Source organism: Balaenoptera ricei, chromosome 20 (genome assembly GCF_028023285.1).
Source record: "Balaenoptera ricei isolate mBalRic1 chromosome 20, mBalRic1.hap2, whole genome shotgun sequence".
Classification (NCBI taxonomy): Eukaryota; Metazoa; Chordata; class Mammalia; order Artiodactyla; family Balaenopteridae; genus Balaenoptera; species Balaenoptera ricei.
In genome coordinates, this window is record NC_082658.1 from 49,070,263 (window position 1) to 49,084,807 (window position 14,545).

General features: G+C 42.8%; 1 protein-coding gene across 1 annotated transcript in view; it reads left to right on the forward strand.

The window, feature by feature from the left end:
• Window positions 1-10,516, forward strand: part of EFCAB5 (EF-hand calcium binding domain 5) — a 115,470-nt gene extending 104,954 nt beyond the window's left edge. Inside the window, exons 17-22 of the mRNA XM_059908637.1 lie at window positions 996-1,165; window positions 1,917-2,145; window positions 3,717-3,869; window positions 5,904-6,007; window positions 8,444-8,697; window positions 9,978-10,516. Of these exons, the coding sequence (XP_059764620.1) occupies window positions 996-1,165; window positions 1,917-2,145; window positions 3,717-3,869; window positions 5,904-6,007; window positions 8,444-8,697; window positions 9,978-10,291 (1,224 nt within the window). The 3' untranslated portion in view covers window positions 10,292-10,516. The remainder of the gene's footprint in view (window positions 1-995; window positions 1,166-1,916; window positions 2,146-3,716; window positions 3,870-5,903; window positions 6,008-8,443; window positions 8,698-9,977) is intronic.
• The last annotated feature ends 4,029 nt before the right edge of the window (window positions 10,517-14,545 follow it).

Consider the following 14,545-nt stretch of genomic DNA (forward strand, 5'->3'; position numbering starts at 1 on the left):
CTCTTGTTGCAGAGCATGGGCTCTAGGCGCAGGGGCTTCAGTAGTTGTGGCACATGGGCTCAGTAGTTGTGGCTCGCAGGCTCAGTAGTTGTGGCGCACCGGCTTAGTTGCTCTGTGGCATGTGGGATCTTCCCAGACCAGGGCTTGAACCCATGTGCCCTGCATTGGCAGGCAGGTTCTTAACCACTGCGCCACCAGGGAAGCCCACCCTGAGATACATCTTAATACATCTTAATACATCTTTGTTAGTTAGCCTGTTGATCTTCCATGTAGAAAAGGAGGAATCAAGGCAGAAGGGAAAAGAAAAGCACAAAGAGCAAACCCAAGTACATAGAAAGAGGAGACAAATATCAGAGAAAGTGTCTCTCATGTCCCCAATTTATGGGCATATTTAATATATGTGTTAACATATAATATTGTTATAATATTTTAGGTACAGAGAATTCTCAGTTATTTTAATTAGAAATAGTAGTTGAGTAAAGTCTGCAATCTGCATCCCCAAGTAATCCTTTCCTGAAATGATGTAAATCAAACGTCATAGCCAAACAATGTTAAGAATTTCTTGAGAGCATTTTTTCCCATATTCACATCATAGTAGATGGTTAAGAAATATGAATGAAATGAAGTCATCTTCTTGCCCCAGCTCTCTGGAATAAGTACTTTTAACTGAAGCCCATACAACATGAGTATGGTTCAAAGGGATCCAAGTTTTAAACCTCTAAATTTAAGCAGACCTGGCAGATTTTTTTTTTTAAAGTAAACTAGTCTGATTGACATTGTGTAAATCTATTCCAGTCAGTAAAACTCAGGTTTCAGGAACACCTGTGGTGTCAGCTTTTTCCCCACTGCCTATGAATGGTAATATCTGCATCATTTATTCAGGAAAATTAAATTATTGGGTTCAGATACACAAACTGGCTAATGAAGGGAGACATGATTAAGAGAATAGCTCTTTGGCTATTGGCAAATAAATGGTCGGAAACATTTTGCCATAGGATGCTGAAGCCCATGGAAATAAGAAGATCAGTGCTCACATTTCCCTATTAGAAGAAAACCTACTACTGCCTGATAGAGGGAATGTTCTATTGAGGAATATAGCTTGTACTTTAGACGATGCTCCATTTGTACTGAACAGAGTGCTCTACAGGGACATGAAGGGGATCAGGTAAGAATATCTTGAAGAGGTTGGTTTCACCCTTCTAAAAAAAATAATTCCTTTTGTGAAGTAAACTAGCATTGAAATCCTAGTTAGCTGCCCAAGAGAGAAATGCCTCAGATCACCAAACTTTCTAGAGCAGGAGGTGACGTGTTTCCAGTCTTGGATGGTTTCACCTGGTTGTTTCTAGAGTTCACTCTTAGGCATTAATCTTCCATGTAGGGACTCTGCTTCACAGTTTCAGTTCAATTATTTCTGCCTACTCTGTAAGTTATGTCTCCTGCATCCTTTTTATATATGTTTTCTCTGTTATGATCGAAGCTTTTTTTTTTTTTTGCCTGTCATAGTGTAAGCACTCTATGTCAACTTTTATTGATATTATTTTCCTTTGTAGCAGTCTTTCCCCAACAACATTTAGAGTCCCACATCAAATGCAGCTGGATATTGCAACCATTATAACAATGTAATCACTATTAATTCCTTGCCCTTTCCATCGTGTCCCCCTAATCTGACTGTATCTGGCTCATCCATCCTCATTTTTTTCCAAGCAACATCTTTCTTCTTCTATATACACACCATTTAGCTTATTTTTTAAATCTTTCTCTCAAGTCAGACTCTCCTAACTGGCAATTTTATCTGAGCCCACTTCTCTGATATATAATACTAATGATTATGAATGGTTGGATCTAGTTTCCTGCATGGTTTAATCTAAAGCCCCCTCCTGTTGCCTTTCTCCCATCCTCATATTCCTATTTCTCAGCTTTACAGTAGTGGATGAAGGGAAGCCAGTACACGTCCCCCAAGTTCAGAACCATGGGAACATCTTCTTCTGGAACCATTCCCGCAAGAAGAACGATCAAAATGGGTCATTCCTGGCTCTGCCTCTTCAGGATGCATATATGAGGATCTTTGGGGTCTTGGCTGTTGACACCTTAAGAGATCCCCAGAAAATAAACATCTTCCTACCCCATGAGATCAAATTCTATCAGGTAAGGCACAGAAAAATTCTTCAAGATCTATGGTAGGGTGGCCTCTCCTTCTATACTTTTTAAAAAGCGAAACCTGAAACCAGATGAGAGTGAAGCTATGTATATAGATAGTGTCATCATACTTGTATCAGTTTTTGGAGAGGCTTCCCATTACACATGGAAGGACTCAGCCTCAGTTGCCCATCTATGTCTCAGCCTGTCTGGGAAGATTGTTAATATGTGTCTGATTGCATTAATCATAGGAACAGCATTTTCTGCTATAGAACTGAAATCCAGCTATTAGACTACTAACTAAAACCCAAAAAGTAGGAATGAACTTTTAGAAGGGACATATTAATGTTTTATTAATAGTGGTACCTTGAAATCCTTTGCTCTTTCCACAAGTGGTTCTAAATATGATATGCCTTCCCATAGTTCTTATTTCAGTGTTATAATTTTTGAGGATAAAGAATGAAGGAAAAGCCTAAATGTTTCTCGAGTATTCGTGTTTTCATATTAGATCTCAAAAAGGAGAGGCACTTTTAAGACTATAAAATAACTGGACCACTTCTACAAGCATTTAAATTTAATTTTATGAATAGAAATTTCAGTGAAGGAAGATTGAAAACCTTTATGGAGGCAATGGACTGGGACATAGCAGCAATCAGGAAGTTGCTGTCATTTGTTCCCCTGTATGCTCTTGATGTTTATTTACCATTATTTAAATTTTTCTCCTCTCATTTACTGGATGTACAACTGAGGAAAGTGGTAGAATCTTTTTCCCTGGACATCTTTTTTAATAATAAGGTTCATTCTCATCAGACGTAAGAATCATGTGAAGATATTAAGAAGCAAAATGGAAGAGTATGGAGTTATCAGTAGGTGAACTATATATGGTCTTATTAGAGAATATGTCAAAGTGAATTCCAAATTGACTCTCTAGCCCTTGGAGGTAAAGGCTCCTGGGTTACCCTTAGATGCCTTGGGTCCTAATATAAAATGCAGATATTTTTGAAGAATTTTTGGTTCCTAGAGTTTCTTGACAAGAAGACCACAGATGGGTTCTAAGGACTTCCCGTCCCTTCTCTGTGGAACAGGCTCTCTTTATGTATCTAAGAAGATGGTGTACTCTAGCGTGTTGCAGGCCTTGGAACCCAGCACACCTGTACTGCTTGCTGATCTGATGACAGTAGCCTTGTAAAGATGCAGACATTAATATTGCATCAGATCAGGGCGGCTCTTACCCATCTGTCCAAGGCTGGCATCAGTTCTTGGCTTTTAAACCTTTTTTTCTGATTTCAAAGTTTATCTTGTTCTTCTGACACTATTTTCTGATAGCACATATCACAGATTTCACTGGATGATTGTCAGGAAACACAGTAAGTTCGGTTGATCTTATGGTAGATCTCTCCTTACTTTTGATTTCATTGTGATCCTTTTTTCACAGTAGAATCTGGAACACTGCCTTTTGAGAACTGATGAATAATTTGTAGGAAGTAGATTATCAATTAAAAAGATAATCCAATTGATGCATTACTAATTATTTTGGTGTTTTAAATAGAAAAGGCAATTTAAATTTTCTGTCTCTACAGGGAGTTGCCAATGTTTTCAGTACTGCCTATCACTACGTCCACAGCCGAGAGCACATCCTGCATATCGTGATCACTGGCATCAGCTGGCTCTACAACATCACATCCAGCATCACTGCCATCACTACATACTTCATTGAGCCTAGCCCAGCGAAGGTAGGCAAGGCTGGGCAGTGTTAGACCTCCCCAGGTTAACAGAGTTTCTAGATACTATTGTCTTGCTCGTATTTTAAAGCATATTCAGTTAGCTATTACGCTATGACCCCAACTCAAGATCCTTGGTTGTGAGTGGCAGAAATCCATCAAACTGCCTTAGGCAAGGGCGGGGGGGGATTGATTAACTCAGGTAACCAAATGAAGAAAGGGCAGGAGTCAGGCTGGCTTTCGGGATGACCATCTGGACTCTCTCATGTTATTTCTCTTCCCAGTTCTCACGTTTGTTTCCCTCTGCACTTTGGCTTTGCCCTTCTGGCTAAAGACAGGTTTTTTTCTACAGGGCAAGCCTGATGCTTAGTAACTAAAAAAGAATTTTGCTTTCCTGTTCTAATTTGGAAAAACCCAAGAAAGAAAACTCGTTTTGATCTATCCTGAGATATGCCCCTCCTGGCCAGGGTGGGAAATTTACAGTAACTGGCAGACCCCACCAGAATCATATGGGTGAACTGGGAAGGGATGAGGCACCCCTGTTTTGGAAGGACACCTTATATCACACCAATCAAAAAAAGAACAGAAAAGGCTCCCTATCTACAATGTGATGAGTTTTTGATGAATGTTTGCTTTGCTTCTTTACACTTAATGTTAAGGTTAGGATTTTTCATGTGATAAGAATGGATGGAAAGGGGTCTTCCTTTCAAGAGGCTAAACTATTCTGCACGGTGCCTGATCAGGTGGTGGCAACACCTTGATTGTCTTCCAGTCCTTTACCTGGCCGTCCCACAGGTGCCTCTCCCCTTCCTTTTTTGGCTTCTTTTCCTTCCTTCCCTCCAGGTCCCCGCTTCCCTCCTTCAGTGGCTGGATCAAGCTGACGAGGCCTTGGCTAAAGAGGGCAGAATCACAGAGCTCTCTGATGGGGTGACCAGGCCAAGGAGGTGGAGAATGCCTAGTTGTGGGTGCTGCTCCTGGGGTGGGGTGGGGGTGGGAGCCTTCAAGTGCCTTCTAAACTGGGGCAGACCACCTGGTGTGTATGTGTTGGGCGGGCGGCGGTGAGAACCTCTCGGTATAGGGGGCAGACCACCAGGTCCCATAGTCCACAGACACAGTGGGGCCATAGTGTGTGGGGTCTGGGGAGCATTCCATTTGGCCAGTGTCTAAGCACTTTGTTGGAGCCCTCAGAGGAATAGCACCTAGGGCCCATGAAGGAGGTTAACATCACCTATAGCAGTCAGCAAGAAGCGCGGCTGAAGGGGCGTGTAGTTTCAGAATTGTAATGCTGTGGACAAGACCACAAGGGTCACTATCCATCTGACCCAAGTTCATCTTATGGAGGTGGAGACCATCTCCTGACGGGGAGAGGAGGACCACTCAGCAGCCAGGGTCTGGGTGGGGTCACAGCCACGTAGAGACCAGTACAGCCTGTCCAAGCCTGAATTGCACACTTATGAATGGATAAAATGATAATATTATGCTGTGTATATTTTACCAAAACAACCCAAAACAAAACAAAAACCGTGAGACTGGATGGGATGACCAATAGAATGAGTGAGGATAGGAAAAAAAAATTCTGAGACCCAAACCTTGAGGCCCAAGTGTTTGGCACCATTGTGGCTCAAAATTATATTGACCTTGACCTATAATTTGAAAAACATTTTATATTACCTGAGCTTTTCTAATTTTTTTTCTATTTATTTGTCCCCAAAATTCTTAATGAGAGTATGAAGTGTAGGGGACTTCCCTGGTGGTCCAGTGGTTAAGAATCTGCCTTCCAATGCAGGGGACAGGAGTTTGATCCCTGGTCGGGGTACTAAGATCCCACATGCCTCGGGGCAACTAAGCTGGTGCACCGCAGTTACTGACCCCACGGGCCACAACTAGAGAGAAGCCGGCGCGCCACAACGAAGAGCTCGCACGCCACCCATGCACCACAACTAAGACCCTGACGCAGCCAAAAACAAATAAATAAATATTTTTAAAAAAAGAGAGTATGAAGTCTAAGTACTCCTCTCTCTAATGATATCTCTGCCTCTTTTCAAGGATTCGGACTATGTTTTACGAAATATGATGGTCACAGGGCACCTGGGTCTAACAGAAGTCCACAGGAATCCCCCTATCATCTTTAGGAAGACTTGCATCTTCAGGTCTGAGACATACCTCATGGTCTGTTTTGTTCGACTGCCAGCTTCTGCCTCTTATTAATATACACTGGCTCTCATTCTGATTGGGTTTTAAAGAAAAATTACTGCAAACCTTTGTCTGCCTGGGTCCTTTCCCCCTCAAGTCCTTTTTAAAACAGATTTCAATTTAGTGTTTTATTTTCTATAATTGTCCTGTAAACATGGAATTAACAAAAACCCACCATGGTTATGAAAAATACACCCACATCACTTAATCAGAGCTCATCCTCTTAATGTTAGCTAGCCTGTGGACTTGTATTTTTTATTTAAAGAAGACAGTCTGGGGCAAAGATGGGGAGGAGGCAAAGAATGTTGCCTTTAATAAGCCCCCAGTTCTAGATAACCTTGAATACCTCTTACCTGTGGAACGCAAAGGCTATTAAACTGTGGACAGATGCAAAACAGATCTTAACTAGAATACATCTTTTGCAAAAGGGGACCACTGCTTCTTAGAGGGTCAGCATAGTTGAATAGGCGGTAACCTATCTCAGACTAGTAGGCTAATTTGACATTTAAGTACCTATGTTAATTCAATTTTAGTTTGGCCTCATACCAGAATGTTCATTCAGTTTTAAGCTCTTTTCCATATAGTTATTCCTTGTGCTGGTCAAGAGTTTTACAGGAGTCCTTGTAACACCCAGACTTATAACCTCGGATTCCTGTGTGTAACTTAGAGCAGGTGCTTTTTGAGGAACCCTGTTGACCAAGAAAGCTTAGCATGATGCATCATTACTATGGTTATCATAAAGACGCAAAGTGATGGGGGCTTCCCTGGTGGCGCAGTGGTTGAGAGTCTGCCTGCCAATGCAGGGGACACGGGTTTGAGCCCTGGCCTGGGAAGATCCCACATGTCGCGGAGCGACTAGGCCCGTGAGCCACAATTGCTGAGCTTGCGCGTCTGGAGCCTGTGCTCTGCAACAAGAGAGGCCATGATAGTGAGAGGCCCGCGCACCGCGATGAAGAGTGGCCCCCACTTGCCGCAACTGGAGAAAGCCCTCGCACAGAAACAAAGACCCAACACAGCCATAAATAAATAAATAAATAAAATTAAAAAAAAAAAAAAAGAAAGAAAGACACAAAGTGATGGCTCAGCTGCAGCAAGGGGTAGGAATAGCAGAAGAAGGACATAACCTTCCCTATCATCATAGGATTGTTGTTATGAACTATGTGTGCTTTTTTTTTTTTTTGGCCATGCCCTGCGGCATATGGAATCTTAGTTCCCCGACCCAGGATCTAACCCCTGTCCCCTGCAGTGGAAGCACGGGTGTCCTAACCACTGGACCATGAGGGAATTCCCTAAACGTGCTTTTTGAGGCTATGCAAAGCACCAACATTTTTACAAATACCTCAAAGGAATGACATCTCAGTATCATGTAAGGACTTCCCTGATGGTCCAGTGGTTAAGACTCTGCGCTTCCACTGCAGGGGGCGGGGGTTTGATCCCTGGTTAAGGAAGTTCAGCATGCCAAAGTTCGGCCAAAAAAAAAAAAAGATACACTCAATATCATGTAGATGGGGAAAGAGGGAAAGAGATAAAAAGAGATGCCTCACTAGAGAAAAAAGGAGCCACTACATTTCTATGAAAACCGCAGGTCCCTCACTGAAGCAGGTGCCCTGCCCAGATCCCTATGTACCTTCTGCCAGGGGCCAGGTCCTACTGCTAATGACTCACACTGTAACTTTCTCTGGAGGAGTGCCCTTGAGCAATGGGAACCTCTCACCAGGAGGTGCCTAAGAGTTCTGTAAACACCCTCTCCACACACAACCCAAGCAGCTTAGAGCTCTAATGACTGACAAAAGGCCTCTCCCCTGCCTCAAGGTGGAGCAGAGTCTGGGCACAATTTGCCTTCCATAGCTCCCCTTGGGATCAGACTGGGGCTAGAGTTCACCTGAAATCACATTCTTGCTTAGCTCCTCCCCCTTGCCTATCCTGCTTTTCTCAGACCCTTACAGGTTTCTCCTGAGAGCACTCCCTCAGTAAATCATTTGCACAGAGCATCCCTTTCTCAGGCTCTGCTTCTAGGACACCTGACCTAACACGCTCATTGTTCCTTCAGGCATTCAACCAATACTCATTGGACAATATTTAAACAAAAAACAAATACCCTCAGATAAGGATAAGTATATAGTAAAAACAATAAGGCAGAGTATTAGGGTGGAGCGAGACTCAGGTGCAGCTATTTTAGATTGTGGGGTCTGGGAGGGCTTCTCTGTGAGGAGCTGAGGGAGAGACCCCTGTGAACTCAAGGGGTGGAGTGGTCCAGGCAGACGAAACAGCAACAAGGGCTGGTGCGGTTGGAGTGTAGTAGGCACAAGAGAAGATGATTCAGTATGTTTGGGTGGAATGTTACAAACAGGCTGTTGTTTTATATTGTTATGCTTATTTGGTTTTGGTTTCAGAGATTTCCTCTTTAAGTGTACAGACAGTTCAGAAGTTGTTTTGGCCTCTGTCTGTGGAGAAAACCACATAGTAGTTCCACTTCGTGAGAGAACAGGAGAAGCTTTGGGAGTTCTCGATGTTAACATTGGCAGGAGTAAGATGTTGTTGTATCGAGAATTTAAAGATCTACAGAAAATGACGAAGGTGATCCAAGTTGCCTGCAATGAAATACTGGGCGAATTATCTGGAGAAATAAAGAAAAACTATATCTTAGGTATTGTGCATGTGGCGACCATCTGAATTCATGGATTTAAAAAGTTTTGGGGAAATCACAGACAATGCAATGTAGGATGCATTTTCTAAAATGAACTGTTGCAATATATAGATCTTTCCACATGGAAGGATTTCCTTCTTGCAGTCTTGGGCTGATGCATATGGGCTATAAATTATAGCAAAGGGTAAGGAATCACGTTTTCTTGGCTAGAGTCATGGTTTTAGAACTGGAAGGACTCATAAAGGCAATATACAAGTAGCATTTATTGGGTTGGCCATAAAGGTCGTTTGGGTTTTTCTGTAACATCTTACGGAAAAACCCGAATGACCCTTTTGGCCAGCCCAATATTAAATGTCACATCATGTGTCAAGCACTTTAAATATGTTATTTCAATTAGTCCTTACCATAACTCTATGAGGTGAATGGTGATTATTTCATTTTACAGATGAGGAAAGTAAAGTTCAGAGAAACAACTTGCACCAAATCACATAGTTAACAAGTGGTGAAGTCTGGATTTGCACCCCAGTTTGGGTGCTCTTTTCACTACATTACACAGCACTAACTCATCGGAACATCTCATTTTACAGATAAAGAAGCTAAGGCCCGTCAAAATAAAAGTCCAATAGCAAGCTAGTGCACAGCCAAGAACAGGCCCCTGTCCTTACGTTTCCACATCCACTAGGCTACCTTCGCACAAAATCAGTTTGGGCAGAAAGGAGGGAAGAAGGAAGCATGGAAACCTTTGGCTGCCTAGAATGGAATGACCAGAATTAGTAGAGTAACACTCCGGTGGGGTAAAGCTGAAAGGTTTCTAGCCACTACACAGTGTGGGAGAAGAAGAAAAAAGAAAAGAAAATTCATGTTTTTTGAGCATCCACTATGTGTAAGACCTGGGGCTAAGCACTTTTACATATACCATCTCCTGTAATTCCCACAGCTCAACAGGGAAGTAGGGATCAGCTCTATTCTCACAGAAAATGAAAAGGAGGCTCAGAGAGACAGCAGAACCAATAAGGGGGAAAGTAGGTATTCAAACCAAGATCTAACTCCAAAAAAGTTTTCACATTTCCTCAAAGCCTCTTCCTGCAAACTTCACCAGATGTAATTCCATTTTTGCCTTTTGATTTCGTGACTAGAGAAACTGATTGTTTAAAACCATAGGATATGATCTTCTTTTTCCTGAAGACAAAAAAAAAGTTTTACTATATTATGTTCAGAATCCTATTAAAAAGTAGTGTGTGTACTGAACAACAATGTGGGATGTCACTTTATTATTCCAGAAATTGAAAATGTGGGAGAAGTCCAGCGGGCAGGCATTCTCTTCTTCCGAGTCATGCTGAAAGAGCTACAACAGTGCCTCCGGCTGCTTACCTCCATGGACTTTGTGTCACTGTTGCTCTATGATTATGATCCTCTGGCAGAGCCGAAATCACCAGACAGCCAGTCCCAGGAGTTGGAAGCCAACATAAAACTAGTACAAGACATCCTAAAAGGGATTATCTTGTTCTTTCACCCAGAATTGGAATTATCAAGTGACTTAGGAAATTGGGATCAGTGTAAACTGGTAAGTTTTTTTTTAAGTACACTTTATTGAAAAATATCCTACACACATTTAGATATACAAATCATAATTGCACAAATCCTAAGTATACAAAGGCAAGAATTTTTACACAATGAACATTTGTAACAGGCACCTAGATCAAGAAACAGAACATTAGTGGCATCCCCAAAGCCTTCCTTTGTACCCTCTCCCATCACCAGCTTCTCACACACACACACACACACGCACACTCACCTCGGGGTAACCAGAATCCTGACTTCTAACACCATAGACTGGTTTTGCCTGTTTTAAAGTGTATATAAATGGAATTATGTAAACTGATGAATTGGGCACTCTACTTCCACTTGTTGATGATTCCATAACTTTTGTTCTTTGTTCACAGTACGTTAACCAATACTTAGTCGAGCATATTTGTGACTTTGATCCAACTGCTAGGAAACTGAAGGTTAATTTAAAGCTCATTGATGAATATATCAGAGGTAAATTTCCACTTAATTATGGTCTAAATCTATACCAACAGCAACAAAACACAGTTGCAATCCAGAGACTTTTATTAGAATAAAGCAAGTGGCTCATACATTCAATTTTTAGAGGAAAATAGTTCTGATTATAGTCTTCTAAAAGGAGGGGCATTGTCTATAATCTACTGCAATCCCCAAAGTGACTGTCTATGCCACACATATGAGAATTCAGAAGCACCTCTGTCTCCCACTTATTGACTACATGTTCATAATTCGCTAAAAAACAAAAGCAAATAGGGGCTGCAGTGAGACTAGGAGACAAGTATGTTAAGCAAAAAGGCAGCTATTATCTTTAGTTTCCATGAAGAACCGAAGAAAATAATAGATCATGAGTCTTTATAGACTAGTAATGTAGACTTTTTGGAGGAGGAGCATCAGCAGGAATCAAAGCAGTGAGGCTCCCAGGTTGGAAAAGGTGATGAGCTCTTTGACCACAGAGAACTGGTCACATATAAGGGTAAATATACATATACAAGCACACATTTCTCTATGTGTGTATATTACCCCACCAGAGACCTGAGGCCAGTTTTGTTTTGTTTTTTGCTGCTTGGCTTGTGGGATCTTAGTTCCCCGACCAGGGATCGAACCTAGGCCCTCGGCAATGGAAGCACAGAGTCCTAACCACTGGATGGCCAGGGAATCCCCCTGAGGCCATTTATATGAATGGAACAGTAAAGAGTGAACTTAAAAATTTGGCTCTTTTTTTTTTAAACTCATTTAAAAAACTAATCATTAATTGGAAAAATGGCTCTGTAGAAATCTCTTCACTAAGCCTATCCATCTCTCCCCCATTCTCTTTGGAGACTCTGGACCAAGTCACAAGGGTTTCTGGACTTCTGTGACACCTATAGTAGGCAGAGAGGCTTGGAATCAGACTCCTAGGACAAGAGAAAGGAAAAGGCAACTCAGAGGAAGACAGCCACACTCTTCAGGCTGTCTGTGGCAGTGGAAGCACGTAGCACAGTGGAAGCACAAAGCAGTGAGCGAGGACGGGTGGATGAGAGAGAGAGATCTTCTGGCTTAGGAAGGAGAGATACTCACAGAAGTTCGGGAGTGCTAGACACGAGATCCACATAAAAGTTAACATGAATTCATGTGGACCGAGAGTGGTGTGAGTAAAGATTAGAATTCCTGTTTGGAAGGTCTCTGTGTGCCCTCAGGGCCATGAACTGATTCACAGAACCTCTGCATTCACAGGTGTTGCAGTTATCACTTCTAAGGTGCTGTTTAAGGAAAACAGTAATGGCAGCAAGAACAAAAACAAATACGTGTTCACTATATATTTGTATCACTGTACTTGGTCTATAGTTGTTCACTGTTCACTGAGGACTTAAAACTCTAGAAGAAATGTTTTCTATGTCAGTGCCTAGTTGCTGCTCTTCCCTTTGGAGTAGATTTAGTCCCTGCCATGGGCCTGGCACTGCCCCATGTGTGACCCATTTGTCTAATTGATATTCTCCCTGAGTCCCTACTCCACTTTGGTCCCCATCCAACCTGCCAGCCCCTTGGCCTAGAGCCAGACCCTGCTGCCACTTGTGTCCCTTCAGGCTGATGCTCCCCTTCTTGGGCAAGGACTCAGGTACCCCCCAGTGTCCAGTCCCTCTGTCAGATAGGAGCTAGGGATGAGGAACGGGCCCCTCCCCTCTCCACCTTGAAGGCATGTTCAGGAATTGGCTCTCAGCCCTTAATAAAGGCATCGTCCATGGCATTGTACCAATGCTTCAAGGGAGTTTCTTCAGGCTCACCTCCGATTTGCCTATCAGAACTACCTCCTGTTGTCATATATAGCTCTTTTGTTTCAGGAAAACATGCAAATTTCTGTTTCCTTTGCTTGCCCCCACTTCGGACTGTGTTAGCTGATTCCTAAGCAGCCTTGATCTCCAATGCTCCCCACCACTTTCTTTTCCAACAGTGTCCTCAGGTGCCAGGAATTCCAATTGTGGTTAACAGAGCTGGATTCAGCCAGAAGCTAATATCCCCTAGGTTCCCCTACCACGACCACCAAACCTTTAGCATTACCACAGTCTCTGAAGCAATCAAGAAAGTTCATAGACCACCCAGGTACCAACCCTCTCTCCTTCAGATGCAATTGTATCAGGAAATTCTAAGCTCCTCATTTGGGGAAAGGAAAGAGAACTCTTGGGGCACCTTTCTGCTTGTGCCAGAAAAAGAGGAGTCTTCTGGCAGGGCACTCTGCTGCCCAAGTTTATCTGAGCCTTCTTCTAGAAGTAAGTAAGGCCCCTACTCAATGACTCCACCCAGCATGAAATGCCACCAATACCTATAGGTTCTGCCCAGGATGGGGAGGGACTTCTGGCATAGCTCCTAACTCACCAAACCTTCCAAACTGATGATTTTGCCAAGAAGACAGAGTCAGGGCTGGTGATGTGCCCACACTTTTTTAGGGCTTCTGCTTCCAACTCTCACTCCACTTCATCCTAGCTCTAGCGAGATCATACGGTATTTGTCTTTGTCTGACTCATTTCACTTAGCCTAATGCCCTGAAGTTTCATCCATGTTGTTGCAAATGGAAGGATTTCCTTATTTTTTATGACTGAACAATATTCCACTATATGTATATATCACATTTTCATTATTCATTCATCTGTCAGTGAACACCTAGGTTGTTCCCACGTCTTGGTTATTGTAAGTAACACTGCAGTGAACGTGAGGGGTGCAGATATCTCTTCAAGATAGTGATTTCATTTCCTTCAGATATATACCCAAAAATGGAATTGCTGGATCATATGGTAGTTCTATTTATAATGTTTTGAGAAAACTTCATATTGTTTTCCATAGTGACTGCACCAATTTACATTCCTACCAACTGTGCATAAGGGTTCTCTTTTCTCCACATCCTGGCCAGCACTTGTTATTTCTTGGGGTTTTTTTGTTTGTTTGTTTTTCATTTTGGTAATAGCCATTCTAACAGTTGTGTTCTGATATCTCATCGTGGTTTTGATTTGCATTTCTAGAAAGGGTTATTTTATATTCTGGTGGAATTCCAGGCAGCTGTGTCCCACCTTTATATTGAGACAGTCATCTTTGAAGGAGAGCTAGGCAGCTTTGTTCAGCAGGCTTGGCTTCCCAAGACTATGCCATTGCATGTGAATGTTGCTGACATACTTCCCCGTGGGGGACCCACTGACTCCAGTGACCACTCCTGGACAGCTGTGCATAGTGCATCAAAAGCCTGCTACCCTCTGTTACTCTGCCTAAAGTACTCACGTAGTTAGCCTTCTCTACCTGAAGACCCGTGACCTGACCACCTTGTAATGAATCTGTTCTCCTCACTCCATTTTGTACCTCTGATGCCCGCCTCCTGGCTTTTCTGTCCCATGTCCCCTTCCCAGTGGGTTTGGACAGACGTTTTCTACCAGGAAATGTTCTCAGACCTAGAGGTAAGAAGGGCTATCTCCCATTCCAAGTGTGACCAGAATCACTTTGCTGTCTAGAAACTGTGTTTCTGCAAGTAGCCATACTTCCGCCCCACACCTAAATCCAAGCGTCTATAGGTTCACAGACACTGGTCTCAGCAGGAGTTCCCCAGGCCCTCCACTTTTCCTGCGAGAGCCCCAGGGCTCCTCTTCCAAAGCAGCCACAGCCTCAGTGCTATCACCATCTATAAAGAAACTCACCAGCTTCCTCCATAAAATACCACCATGATCCTCCAAGAATGACAATGGAGGGAGATGCTCTACCATCAGGGGGCAGGACTGCTGGACTCACAGCCCTGATTAACTTCTGTCCTCAAGATTCACCTTTC